Below are 14,777 nucleotides of genomic sequence, written 5' to 3' on the forward strand. Positions count from 1 at the left end.
CAGGAGCTGCCCCCACCTCATACTTGTGCTGCCCTTACAGTCCCAGGGGGGTCCTACAAACTGACAACAGGAACCTGGACTGGTGAGTTTTCTTTCCCAGGGAAAAGAGCCGATGTTTGTGCTCAGGGTCCTGTGGCCCTGAGCGGGCAGCAGACTGCAAAAAATCGGAACATCGAAGGATAAGTCCCAGACAGGAGCTGCCCCCACCGAATACCTGTGCTGCCCTGACAGTCCCAGGGGAGCCCTACAAACTGACATCAGGAATCTGGACTGGTGAGTTTTCTTTCCCAGGGAAAACAGCCAGTGTTTGTGCTCAGGGTCCTGTGGCCCTGAGCGGGCAGCTGACTGCAAAAAATCTGAACATCGAAGGATAAGTCCCAGACAGGAGCTGCCCCCACCTCATACTTGTGCTGCCCTGACAGTTTAAGGGGAGTCCTAAAACCTGACATCAGGAACCTGGAGTGGTGAGTTTTCTTTCTCAGGGAAAAGAGCCGATGTTTTCGCTCTGAGTCCTGTGGCCCTGAGCGGGCAGCAGACTGCAAAAAATCCGAACATCCAAGGATAAGTCCCAGACAGGAGCTGCCCCCACCTCATACTTGTGCTGCCCTGGCAGTCCCAGGGGAGCCCTACAAACTGACATCACGAACCTGGACTGGTGAGTTTTCTTTCTCAGGGAAAACAGCCGATGTTTGTGCTCAGGGTCCTGTGGCCCTGAGCGGGCTGCTGACTGCAAAAAATCTGAATATCAAAGGATAAGTCCCAGACAGGAGCTGCCCCCACCTCATACTTGTGCTGCCCTGACAGTCCAAGGGGAGCCCTACAAATAGACATCAGAAACCTGGACTGGTGAGTTTTCATTCCCATTGAAAAGAGCCGATGTTTGTGCCTAGGGTCCTGTGGCTCTGAGCGGGCAGCTGACTGCGAAAAATCGGAACATCGAAGGATAAGTTCCAGACAGGAGCTGCCTCCACCTCATACTTGTGCTGCCCTGGTAGTCCCAGGGGAGCCCTACAAACTGACATCAGGAACCTGGACTGGTGAGTTTTCTTTCCCAGGGAAAAGAGCCGATGTTTGCGCTCCGAGTCCTGCGGCCCTGAACGGGCAGCTCGCTGCAAAAAATCAAAACATCCAAGGATAAGTCCCAGACAGGAGCTGCCCCCACCTCATACTTGTGCGGCCCTTACAGTCCCAGGGGGGTCCTACAAACTGACAACAGGAACCTGGACTGGTGAGTTTTCTTTCTCAGGGAAAACAGCCGATGTTTGTGCTCAGGGTCCTGTGGCCCTGAGCGGGCAGCTGACTGCAAAAAATCGGAACATCGAAGGATAAGTCCCAGACAGGAGCTGCCCCCACCTCATACTTGTGCTGCCCTGACAGTCCAAGGGGAGCCCTACAAACTGACATCAGGAACCTGGACTGGTGAGTTTTCTTTCCCAAGGAAAAGAGCCGATTTTTTCGCTCCGAGTCCTGTGGCCCTGAGCGGGCAGCAGACTGCAAAAAATCCGAACATCCAAGGATAAGTCCCAGACAGGAGATGCTCCCCACCTCATACGTGTGCAGCTCTGACAGTCCCAGGGGAGTCCTAAAAACTGATATCAGGAACCTGGACTGGTGAGTTTTCTTTGCCCGGGAAAACAGCTTATGTTTGTGCTCAGGTTCCTGTGGCCCTGAGCGAGCAGCTGACTGCAAAAAAGCAGAATATCCCAGGATAAGTCCCAGGCAGGAGCTGCCCCCACCTCATACTTGTGCTGCCCTGACAGTCCCAGGGGAGCCCTACAAACTGACATCAGGAACCTGGACTGGTGAGTTTTCTTTCCCAGGGAAAAGAGACGATGTTTTCGCTCCGAGTCCTGTGGCCCTGAGCGGGCAGCAGACTGCAAAAAATCCGAACATCGAAGGATAAATCCCAGACAGGAGATGCCCCCACCTCATACGTGTGCAGCTCTGACAGTCCCAGGGGAGTCCTACCAACTGATATCAGGAACCTGGACTGGTGAGTTTTCTTTGCCCGGGAAAAGAGCTTATGTTTGTGCTCAGGTTCCTGTGGCCCTGAGCGATCAGCTGACTGCAAAAAATCGGAACATCGAAGGATAAGTCCCTGACAGGAGCTGCCCCCACCTCATACTTGTGCTGCCCTGACAGTCCAAGGGGAGCCCTACAAACTGACATCAGGAACCTGGACTGGTGAGTTTTCTTTCCAAGGGAAAATAGCCGATGGTTGTGCTCAGGGTCCAGTGGCCCAGAGCGGGTTGCTGACTGCAAAAAATCGGAACATCGAAGGATAAGTCCCAGACAGGAGCTGCCCCCACCGAATACCTGTGCTGCCCTGACAGTCTGTAAGAGGCCGTCTGAAGACCCTCACTCATTTGCCTGCCGATTGCCACGAGAAGGAACTCCCTTCCCCCACTGCAGTTCCGGCTTGGAGAAGGCAACAGTGCAGGTGCAGCCGCTGTACCGTTACGTTCCGTTCCGAATGAGGCCCGGCAAGAACTTGGCAAGAAGTTGGCAAGGACTTGGCGAAGACCCAGCGTGGACCCAGCACAGAGCGGCCCTCTGCAATTCCTGCTTCACTCTCCACCTTTAAGCCAAATGAACTGTTGGGGTGACTCTGGTGGTCTCTCACTGAAGACCCCACATCTGCCTCGTTACCACCATGACAGACGGAGATCAAGAACCCTCTCCCCAAAGACTGAGACTGAGACCCCTACCACAGAGAGTGGTGGTGGGGGGCGGAATGACATGACCTGTTCTTCTCCAGTAACTTCAATGGACTTATTCATTATTGTGTTTGTTCAGCCTGGATGATTTTCTGTAGATACACCTGTTCCCCCCATAGCAATTTCAATAGAGTCTCATTGTTCTGCATGTTCCCCCCTTTTCCTTCTGTGGACTATAACTGGACCCCTGGGTTGGGTAGGATTTCGGAGACTCTCCCCAACACAACAAGACGGATCCCCATCGTCCGGACCACTGAGGACCTCGCCTGTGTTGGTAGCTATTCCCATCCCCTCTCTCTTTCTCTCTCTCTTTCTCCTTTTTATTTCTTTTCTGACCCCACTATCGCATTTATTGTTTTTGGCCCTTAATAAAGGTGCATCTGTTGTGATTAAACTGATTGTCCCCTGCTGTTGTCTTTTGCACTTTGGGATCGGCTAACGAACCATCACGACACCCCGCTATAAGCGGATCGTGACATTAAAATTGGCGTCACGGACAGGATTTCTGTCTAGGCAGAAGGGTGCAGGTTCTGTGTAGTCTGTAACAGGGGAAGGACGTTTCTCTCCAGCCGCACCTAGCCTGCCAGTCCAAAAAACTGAGCATGGTCTAGAAAGCAAGGGGGGAGATTCGAATTTCCCGCAGACTGCACATTGCCTAGGCGAAAAAGCACCCACACTGTCTTCAGAAATTGCAAAAGATCTCTTAGTGCAAAAGGCGGGACACTGTGTTGTTTTATGTGTATGTTTGCACTGTCTGGGAAGGAAGGGACAACTTGAGGAAACTAAGCAGAGCCTCCTAGGCAGGTTTTGTCTCTTCACCCACCCAGGGAAGTGAAGGGCGACACAGCGAAGACTGTGTGCTTTCCGTAACTTAAGTTTGTACCTCCCTGCCGTGGTTTTGGTTCCTTCACAAAATGAGTGATAACCTTAACGATAAGGGTAAAGTTGAATTTTATGCTTTACTAGCTAAATACAATGCCAAACCTTCTCCAGGAGGAGAAGAATGGGCACAAAGTAATTGGTTTAATTCGGATAATGTGGTTGATAGAATATGTTCTTTACAACATGGTACAAGATTTAAACTGGGCAGAAATAAAACCATCTTATGCTCAGTTTTGGGAGCTTGTCTTACGGCAGCTGTAGAAACTCGCTTCCAGCGAAGAAGTGAGCAAGAAACAATAATAGACTCCCTTCAAAATTTGGTTGAAATTTTACAAAAACAATTACATGAAGAAAGGAATGAAAAACATTCATTGAGAAATGAGAACTGTGCATTGAGAGCTGCCTTAAAAGAGGAACACGTTAACAAGTCACATAATGCTGATTCCTCTGTAAATCCCGAGGAAAAGGAAACTCCTCGCATTAACCAAATTTATCCTCACAAAGAACTTGAGGCAGTAAATAATAATGGGGAACATTGCTGCTCTCATTTAAGACCCTTAATTAAAACAGAATATAACTATCTCAGTGATGATGATCTTGAGCCCCACATCACAACCAAACACATACCATACACTGCCACCGAGTTAGCTAAGCTTAAAAAAGATTACGGACGCCTCCCATACGAATCAGAAACAGAATATGTTTTCCGGGTGTCCCTCACCGGTGGCGACCAAATTAAATTAACTGAACAAGAAGCCAGTGGGTACTGGGGACACGGTGTCTTCTTAACAACAGGAGATAAACGTGACTCGTGGTCCCTGACACAGCGCGCGGCTTTCTGGGCCGGGGGAACAAACCCCTTGGAAAGGGGAGATCCTATAGCTATAATCAGTACCCCCGACCAGCTCCTAGAAAGTGTACACAAAGCCGCTTGTCTGCAAATGATTCATGAAAAGAAATTAATTCCTGGCTTTGAATCCCCAATGCAATTACCTGTGAAGCCTGAACTAATGACTCCTTTAATTCGTGGGCTTCCAGAAATACTCAAACCTACTGCCATAGCCTTACAGAAAACTATCATGACATTAAGCCCTGTAGAAAGACTAAATAGATTTCTTGGTAACCCCACTGATCGCACTGGATCTACTGATCCTGGTTTTACTCCATCCTGTTCTCCTCTCCAAGATGTAAATTCACAAAGCAGTTCACCTGGCAGTAACCATAAAATTTGGACATGGGGTGAAGTTGCAGAGGATTTGATCAATTATTGTAGAAAATATGGACCTATAAAAACCCCAGAGGAGAAACCAGAAAAATCAGAGAAAACAAAAGGGATTCGGTCTATTGGGACTCCTTACAGTAAAAATCCAGAAAAGGGAAAACAGAACCCTAACCGCCAGCATTGGTGGTCACTGGGAGTCCAAAAGGGGGTCCCCAGAGAAGTAATGGATGGTCTACCCCTTGATAAATTACAGAAAATAATAACTAATTGGCGCTATCGAAAATCAAATCCATCAGTACAACCCGGTACACACCCTAGTGCACCCACTCTTCCTCAGAACATGGGTAAGGAAACAACTTTCTCACAGTCCCTCCCGCAAAACCAGGGTAGTGGACAAAAACTAACCATTTCACAACTTTCCTCTCAGAACTCAGGCTGTAACCCAAACTTAACATTCTCCCAGTTTCTCTCTCAAAATCCAGGCAGTGAGTCATCTCTTTCTCAGCCTTTTCCTCAAAATCTGAGCAATGAACTGACACAACACCAGGGAAACTAATTTCTCCGTCCCTTATAGGTGAGCGAAGAGACGGAGCATGGGTATATTTAAGAAGGCTCACTAAAAATAAATCAGGAGATATTTTGATCACAGCTATCGTGGGTCCCAAACGTGCTCTTGTAACCTTTTTGATTGACACTGGGGCTCAAATCTCTGCATTAACAGAAAAAGATGCCCAGAGGAGCGGTGTTGTTCCGACTAAGAGACAATACTGTGTCCTTAATGCTCTAGGAATGTCAGAATCTATGAATGTGGCCTTAGTTAAACTTACTCTTCCTGGAGATGAGGATCAATTGGTTGTTAAAATGGTAATCGGGGACATCCCAAACAATTTACTAGGGATGGATGTTCTTGTTGGGAGACAGTGGGAGGACTCAGAAGGATCTTTATGGTGTTTTGGTGCTATGCCTTTAAATATAAGGCTGCTTCAAACTGCACCTGCTCTGCCATATAGCAAAACCACCAATGTAAAACAATACCCCCTACCTTCTGGTGCCAGAGAAGGTATCAAACCGGTTATACAGGATTTGCGAAACCAGGGGGTAATAATTAACACACATTCTGCTTTCAACTCACCCGTCTGGCCAGTCCGAAAACCTAATGGGAAATGGAGACTGACAGTCGATTTTCGCAGGCTTAATGCCAACACAGATCCTCTCACAGCAGCGGTCCCAAACTTAGCAGAATTAATAACATCTATTCAAGAAAAAGCTCATCCAATTATGGCAACTATAGATGTCAAAGATATGTTCTTTATGATACCTTTACAACCAGAAGACATGGACCGTTTTGCCTTTACGTGGGAAGGACAGCAATACACTTTCACTAGACTCCCACAAGGATACAAGCATTCACCCACCTTAGCCCACCATGCCTTAGCTAAAGAACTAGAGGAGATATCCAAACCTGATGATGTAGCAGTGTATCAATACATCGATGATATTTTGGTGGGAGGGGATGAAATTGAAGCAGTAAGAGAGACTCAACAGAAAATAATCTCCCATTTAGAGAGTCTCGATTTACAGATCCCCCCAGAAAAGGTTCAAAAACCCTCTCAAGAAGTAAAGTTTCTGGGGATTTGGTGGAAAGGAGGCATGACATGTATTCCACCTGATACCTTAACTTCTTTAGATCAGATTAAAATGCCTCATTCCAGGAAAGATCTACAACAGGCTCTGGGATTATTAGTGTTTTGGAGAAAACACATTCCAGATTTCTCAATAATTGCTAGGCCCCTTTATGACTTGCTAAGAAAAGGGGTAAAATGGGATTGGACTCCTTCTCAGGAAGAAGCATTGCAATTATTAATTTTTGAAGCAACTGCTCATCAAGCACTGGGCCCTATTCATCCTACAGACCCCTTTCAGGTCGAATGGGGATTTGCTGTCTCAGGATTGTCAGTACACATTTGGCAGCGGGGACCCGAGGGTCCAACAAGGCCTGTTGGTTTCTATTCCCGTGGTTTCAGAGATGCTGAGAAAAGGTACACTACCTGGGAAAAGGGATTGTTTGTAGTCAGCCTAGCCCTTATTGAAGTAGAAAAGATCACACGTCAACAACCTATTATACTAAGAGGACCCTTCAAGGTTATCAAGACAGTCATCAATGGGACCCCCCCTCCTGACGGGGTGGCCCAGAGGGCCTCGGTAAGAAAGTGGTATGCTCAGATTGAACATTACTGTAACATCTTTACAATAACAGAAGGAGCTGTGAAAAATTTGGCAATACAAGAAACTGAGAGCTTGGATAACAGCCAGGACAAACCTGCCTCTGTAATCAAAGTGGCCCCTCCTTTCTGCCCTGAAAAATCAGCAAACTCCTGGTTCACTGATGCTTCTGCTAAAAGGGAAGGAAAGATATGGAAATATAGAGCAGCAGCACTCCACATCTCTTCTGGTGAGCAAATTATCACAGAGGGAGAAGGTAGTGCACAGGTTGGGGAACTAATAGCTGTCTGGAGTGTTTTCCAAAGAGAAGCACAAAATTCTTCTTCAGTCTACATTTACACTGACTCATATGCTGTGTATAAAGGTTGTGCTGAGTGGCTTCCTTTCTGGCAACAAAATGATTGGGAAGTGAATAGAATCCCAGTCTGGCAAAAGGAAAAATGGCAAGAAATATTAAATATTGCAAGTCAGGGGAATTTTGCAGTGGGCTGGGTAGCCTCTCATCAAACAGATGGAAATCCAGCAGGAGAGTGGAATAATAAAGCTGATGAACTAGCAAGGCTTAGTCCCCTGAAAAAGGAACAAATTACAGAAGAATGGGATCAACTGTTAGAATGGCTTCATGTCAAAAGACAGCACACAGGTGTGAAAGATTTATATCAAGAAGCTCACGCTCGAGGTTGGCCTGTTACCAGAGAAATGTGTAAAACCTGCATATCAGCTTGTGAGCAGTGTCGCAGGCGACTGGAAAGACACCCTTTAGAAGATGACCCTTTGCATTTAAGGAAAGGTAAAGGTTTATGGGATGCATGGCAGATAGATTATATCGGTCCCTTCAAGAAATCAGGAGGAAAACATTTTGTACTAGTAGGAGTAGAGATTGTATCTGGGTTAGTTCAAGCTGATGCTTTCAAAAGGGCTACAGGGGACAATACTGTCAAAGCTTTGCAGGGGTGGTTTGGAACTTTCCCTAAGCCCCAGGAAATACAATCTGACAATGGATCTCATTTCACTGCTAGAGTTGTACAGGACTGGGCAAAAAGTGAAGGAATTAAATGGACTTTTCACACCCCTTACTATCCCCAAGCTAACGGGATTGTAGAAAGGACTAATGGTCTTTTAAAACGACTATTGAGACCACAGGAAGGAAATTGGGATCTTCGGTTGTGGAATGCTGTAAAAGGTGTAAATGACAGGTGGGGAATAAATGGGTGTCCCAAGATCACTGCTTTTTGTCCAACAGCTCCAAGCATCATTCCCTCACTGCAAGGACCTAATGATCCTAAAAATCCTGCACATTACCCTGGACAACCTGTCTTGGTAGACCTCCCCACTGTAGGGCAGGTACCACTTGTGCTGAAAACCCCTCTGAACAAATATACATGGATAGCCTCTGATGCTCTAGGAAAAGAGCATCGGATAAATACACGCTGGATAATTCCATCATTCTAACCTTTTCTGCCATATAGTGGCAGGATTTTCTTGTTATGTTTGCTTTTACAGAAGAACCCCGTGGGACTTTATCATCTGAACCATGATAAAATTGATGATACTCCTCTGCATTTTACCACAAATCTACAGCCAACACCCCTCTGAGTGGTCGTGGTCAGAAGCTACCATCGAACACACTGAGGTGATAGGATCATATCCTAAAGATCGCCACCCGAATCTGGCAACTGTCGTGCTACATAACTCTAAGGTATATCGTCCAAGTGAGTGGAAATGGGATCAGAAGGACTGGACCAGAACCCTAACTGGAACGATTGGTGAGACTATTGTGGTAGCATGCAGAAAGGTAGAAGGACCCTTACATGAAAAAGCTTCTTCTATCACAGTTGCTGGAAGTTTTATGGAACCAGGAGGAAAAAATAATCTAGAAATTCCTTCAACAAAAGTGTGCCCTACAAAGAAATGGGAGTGTATCAAAACATTTCCCCTTACCCTGTGCTGCCGTCAAGAATATATTAGTAACTATACTTCAAGTCCCCAAAACAACAATGTAGTAATTACCTTAGATTGTGAATATGAACCCAATGATTGCTGGTATAGTTTTGTCTTAGCTAAAACTACTCATGTGACATGTCTTTGGCAAAATAATTTAACCAATCCGTTGGATTTACAAGGTCTAGTTTACAAATTTAAAATTGATGTTACAACTAACAATGACACAATAATTGCACCCCAATTGATAGAAAGTCCCTTTACCGAAGGGCCATGGTCACAAGCTTTTGTTTATTTCTCTGGGTACATGGGAAATGTTAAAGATTTAAATCTATTAACTCTTGTTATGCATAATAATCAAATATACACTAAGCATGAATGGAAAGAACAAAAAACTTGGCAGCTTCAAGGGGAAATGGGGGAGAAAATTAGTATAGGGTGCCGAATGATTAACAAAACTGCCTACGATAAAGCAACTTCAATTAGTGTCCTAACAGGTAAAACAAACAAGCGAGAGGAGGTTTGCACGCACCCAAGCATACAAGAGTGTTGGCACAATTTTACACTAACACAAACTGCTGAAGTAGTTTGTCTTTGGGGCAAAGGCACCGAAGGACTTTCTTTTAAATTCGTAATAAATGTTATAACCCAAACTACTACAGTTCATACCACCACCACCACTCAAACTCAACCACCAGTTATGCTTACTCCAAAAATCTCAAAAGTTGGACCATATATTATCAGGAAAACTGGCCAACAACAAATATTGTTCAATCCGGCATGGTCTCTTAAACAAGTTAAATTGCTAATGCAAAGTAATGTCTCTGAAATTCAGCCAGCTTGTTCACCTTTCTTGCAAACTTCTTTCCAGGGTTGGACGACCTGGTTACGACAGTGGAACCCTTCTAAAACACGAAAACCAAGAGACATAACTGGTGTTGTGGGAACAGGATTGGGAATTCTAAATAGTATTAATTCAGAAGTATTATTAAATAAATTGGCTGCTACAACCAAAGATTTGACCCAATTACAACAACCATTGCAATCATCCTTATCAGCCTTGGGAACACATCAGTGGTTGCTAACAAACATATTACCAAATTGGGAAAAAGTAAATATGAACGACCATGAATTAATAATTGATGCACTCAATGCTACACAAAGCAACGTTTCCTTAGCCCTTAGCTGCATCCAGGCACAATTATGGATGCAGTCAGTTGCTGCTTCAATTATAAGAGAAGGTGAAGAGGGCACATTTCCTATGGAAATTCGGAAAATAGTTTGGGACAGTGCCACTGACTTTGAAAAAGATTTCCAATCCTGGTGGAATTTGGTGAACTTTACTTATGACCCCATTGCAAACTTAGCCACAGCTTTTGTGTTAACCATACGCAATGCCTCCGTGCATTCAATATTCCCCATTATTGCATTAGGATTGAATCATGATGGAGCCACTCTCTATCCTTCCGAGCATAGAGAATGGGCCCGACAAATTGATGATAAATGGCAAACTGTTAACTTAGAATCTTGTATTGTCCGAGAACAACAAGGGTTCATCTGTGAAGGCAATGCAATTATAGCTCAGGATATTTGCCTGGACACTGAACAAAATATCTGTCACTTTGAAATCCATCCTAATGAAACTCCTAAAACATTCCTTGTATATATAGGCAATGGATGTGCATGCTTTAGAACTGCTTGTAACACAGTGTATGTAGGAGACACAGTAGTAGATACTAAAAATCATTCAAATTTTTGTGCTTGCAATTTCACTAAAATTACAGGATGTGATTTTTCTTTTGAAGCTCCAGTTACTTCATATCAACTTTTAGAATCTAATTACACGCTGATCCATAAACTATTGCCTACCCCCATTGGAATGAATCTTACTCTGGTAAGGCAATTGTTGCTTCACCAGGACTTAATTAAAATCTTAGGAAAAATCAAGGAGAACGGACAGAAAACACTGGTAACTATTCATCATGATGTACAAGAAATACATCGGGTTATAGAAAGGGTGAAAAGTGATGCAGAACATAGGTGGTGGGATACACTTTTTGGGTGGTCACCTACTGCTACAGGTATCCTGAACAAACTGTGTCATCCCATTGTTGTCCTTTTGATTTTAGTTTTGATTGGCTTTGCTTTATCAGCAATCTTGCTTATTATAAATTGGAGAATGATAAAACGATTAACAAAATTGACAGCTATAATTAATGCACACCACTTGGCCGGTGTGCTTTATACTATAGACATCCCCAAGACTATAGACACAAAGCAATTATAAGATTGGAAGATTGTTTGTTTTAAACCTGATTTGAATTCTTAAAGATTGTTTTATTAGTTTAAAGAATTGTTTTAATATTGTTTAATCAACTCATTGTTTATTGATTAGAAAATTGTTCCAATTAAAATTGTTACAATTAATGTTGATTCAATTTATACTAATTATTGTTATTGTTTTACTATTTCCCCTATTCTTTTTTCCCCTTTTTTCTTTTCTTTCCCTTCTCTGGGATATGCTGCCAACACTAGACGAGTCCTGAAGACTTCACAACGACACTACAGAAGATCTCTTGGGGGCAATCGTCAGTCACGGGGTGGTGTAAGAGGCCGTCTGAAGACCCTCACTCATTTGCCTGCCGATTGCCACGAGAAGGAACTCCCTTCCCCCACTGCAGTTCCGGCTTGGAGAAGGCAACAGTGCAGGTGCAGCCGCTGTACCGTTACGTTCCGTTCCGAATGAGGCCCGGCAAGAACTTGGCAAGAAGTTGGCAAGGACTTGGCGAAGACCCAGCGTGGACCCAGCACAGAGCGGCCCTCTGCAATTCCTGCTTCACTCTCCACCTTTAAGCCAAATGAACTGTTAGGGTGACTCTGGTGGTCTCTCACTGAAGACCCCACATCTGCCTCGTTACCACCATGACAGACGGAGATCAAGAACCCTTTCCCCAAAGACTGAGACTGAGACCCCTACCACAGAGAGTGGTGGGGGGGGGGGGAATGACATGACCTGTTCTTCTCCAGTAACTTCAATGGACTTATTCATTATTGTGTTTGTTCAGCCTGGATGATTTTCTGTAGATACACCTGTTCCCCCCATAGCAATTTCAATAGAGTCTCATTGTTCTGCATGTTCCCCCCTTTTCCTTCTGTGGACTATAACTGGACCCCTGGGTTGGGTAGGATTTCGGAGACTCTCCCCAACACAACAAGACGGATCCCCATCGTCCGGACCACTGAGGACCTCGCCTGTGTTGGTAGCTATTCCCATCCCCTCTCTCTTTCTCTCTCTCTCTCTCTCTCCTTTTTATTTCTTTTCTGACCCCACTATCGCATTTATTGTTTTTGGCCCTTAATAAAGGTGCATCTGTTGTGATTAAACTGATTGTCCCCTGCTGTTGTCTTTTGCACTTTGGGATCGGCTAACGAACCATCACGACACCCCGCTATAAGCGGATCGTGACACAGTCCCAGGGGAGCCCTACAAACTGATATCAGGAACCTGGACTGGTGAGTTTTCTTTCCCAGGGAAAAGAGCCAATGTTTGCGCTCTGAGTCCTGCGGCCCTGAGCGGGCAGCTCGCTGCAAAAAATCCTAATACCGAAGGATAAGTCCCAGACCGGAGCTGCCCCACCTCATACTTGTGCTGCCCTGACAGTCCCAGGGGAGCCGTACAAACTGACATCAGGAACCTGGACTGGTGAGTTTTCTTTCCCAGGGAAAAGAGCCGATGTTTGTGCTCAGGGTCCTGTGGCCCTGAGCGGGCAGCAGACTGCAAAAAATCCAAACATCCAAGGATAAGTCCCAGACAGGAGCTGCCCCCACCTCATACTTGTGCTGCCCTTACAGTCCCAGGGGGGTCCTACAAACAGACAACAGGAACCTGGACTGGTGAGTTTTCTTTCCCAGGGAAAAGAGCCGATGTTTGTGCTCAGGGTCCTGTGGCCCTGAGCGGGCAGCTGACTGCAAAAAATCCGAATATCAAAGGATAAGTCCCAGACAGGAGCTGCCCCCACCTCATACCTGTGCTGCCCTGACAGTCCCAGGGGAGCCCTACAAACTAACATAAGGAACCTGGACTGGTGAGTTTTCTTTCCCATGGCAGAGAGCCAATGTTGACGCTCCAAGTCTGGTGGCCCTGAGCGGGCAGCTGACTGCAAAACATCCGAACATCGAATGATAAGGCCCACACAGGAGCTGCCCCCACCTCATACTTGTGCTGCCCTGGCAGTCCCAGGGGAGACCTACAAACTGACATGAGGAACCTGAACTGGTGAGTTTTCTTTCCCAGGGAAAAGAGCTGATGTTTGTGCCCAGGGTCCTGTGGCCCTGAGCGGGCAGCTGACTGCAAAAAATCCGAACATCGAAGGATAAGTCCCAGACAGGAGCTGCCCCCACCTCATACTTGTGCTGCCCTGACAGTCCCAGGGGAGTCCTACAAACTGACATCAGGAACCTGGACTGGTGAGTTTTCTTTCTCAGGGAAAACAGCCGATGTTTGTGCTCAGGGTCCTGTGGCCCTGAGCGGGCTGCTGACTGCAAAAAATCCGAATATCAAACGATAAGTCCCAGACAGGAGCTACCCCCACCTCATACTTGTGCTGCCCTGACAGTCCAAGGGGAGCCCTACAAATAGACATCAGAAACCTGGACTGGTGAGTTTTCTTTCCCATGGAAAAGAGCCGATTTTTGTGCCCAGGGTCCTGTGGCCCTGAGCTGGCAGCTAACTGCTAAAAATCGGAACAACGAAGGATAAGTTCCAGACAGGAACTGCCCCCACCTCATACTTGTGCTGCCCTGACAGTCCCAGGGGAGCCCTAAAAACAGACATCAGAAACCTGGACTGGTGAGTTTTCTTTCCCATGGAAAAACGCCGATTTTTGTGCCCAGGGTCCTGTGGCCCTGAGCGGGCAGCTGACTGCTAAAAATAGGAACATTGAAGAATAAGTTCCAGGAAGGAGCTGCCCCCACATCATACTTGTGCTGCCCTGGCAGTCCCAGGGGAGCCCTACAAACTGACATCAGGAACCTGGACAGGTGAGTTTTCTTTCCCATGGTAAAGAGCCAATGTTTACGGTCCGAGTCCTGTGGCCCTGAGCGGGCAGCTGACTGCAAAAAATCTGAACATCGAAGGATATGTCCCGGGATGGGGCTGCCCCCACCTCATACTTGTGCTGACCTGACAGTCCCAGGGGAGCCCTAGAAACTGACATCAGGAACCTGGACTGGTTAGTTTTCTTTCCCAGGGTAAAGAGCCGATGTTTGTGCTCAGGGTCCTGTCGCCCTGAGCGGACAGCTGACTGCAAAAAATCCGAACATCGAAGGATAAGTGCCAAACAAGAGCTGCCCCTACCTCATGCTTGTTCTGCCCTCAGAGTCCCAGGGGAGCCCTACAAACTGACATGGGGAAACTGGACTGGTGAGTTTTCTTTCCCAGGGAAAACAGCCAATGTTTGTGCTCAGGGTACTGTGGCCCGGAGGTGGCAGCTGACTGCAAAAAATCCGAACATCGAAGGATAAGTCCCAGACAGGAGCTGCCCCCACGCCATACTTGTGCTTCCCTGACAGTCCCAGTGCAGCCCTACAAACTGACATCAGGAACCTTGACTGGTGAGTTTTCTTTCCCAGGGAAAAGAGCCGATGTTTGTGCTCCGGTTCCTGTTGCCCTGAGCGGGCAGCTGACTGCAAAAAATCTGAACATCAAAGGATAAATTCCAGACAGGAGCTGCCCCCACCTCATACTTGTGCTGCCCTTACAGTCCCAGGGGAGCCCTACAAACTTTCATCAG

The 14,777-nt window shown here is 46.2% G+C and overlaps 1 protein-coding gene across 1 annotated transcript; it reads left to right on the forward strand.

The window, feature by feature from the left end:
* Positions 1–3,631: 3,631 nt before the first annotated feature.
* Positions 3,632–9,894, forward strand: LOC140682047 (uncharacterized). Its single transcript, XM_072922954.1, has 3 exons — positions 3,632–3,656; positions 4,170–5,258; positions 9,857–9,894. Exons 1-3 carry the CDS (start codon positions 3,632–3,634, stop codon positions 9,892–9,894), a joined length of 1,152 nt encoding a protein of 383 aa, XP_072779055.1.
* Positions 9,895–14,777: the final 4,883 nt, after the last annotated feature.

Source organism: Taeniopygia guttata, chromosome W (assembly GCF_048771995.1).
Source record: "Taeniopygia guttata chromosome W, bTaeGut7.mat, whole genome shotgun sequence".
NCBI classification, from domain to species: Eukaryota; Metazoa; Chordata; class Aves; order Passeriformes; family Estrildidae; genus Taeniopygia; species Taeniopygia guttata.

Excerpts from the sequence above, each read along its gene's own strand:
- LOC140682047 (XM_072922954.1), top strand. The coding sequence starts at position 3,632 with ATGAGTGATAACCTTAACGATAAGG. Across the intron at positions 3,657-4,169 it reads TGATAACCTTAACGATAAGG|AATATAACTATCTCAGTGAT; the intron begins GTAAAGTTGAAT and ends TAATTAAAACAG. Across the intron at positions 5,259-9,856 it reads TTCCTCTCAGAACTCAGGCT|GGTTGGACGACCTGGTTACG; the intron begins GTAACCCAAACT and ends ACTTCTTTCCAG.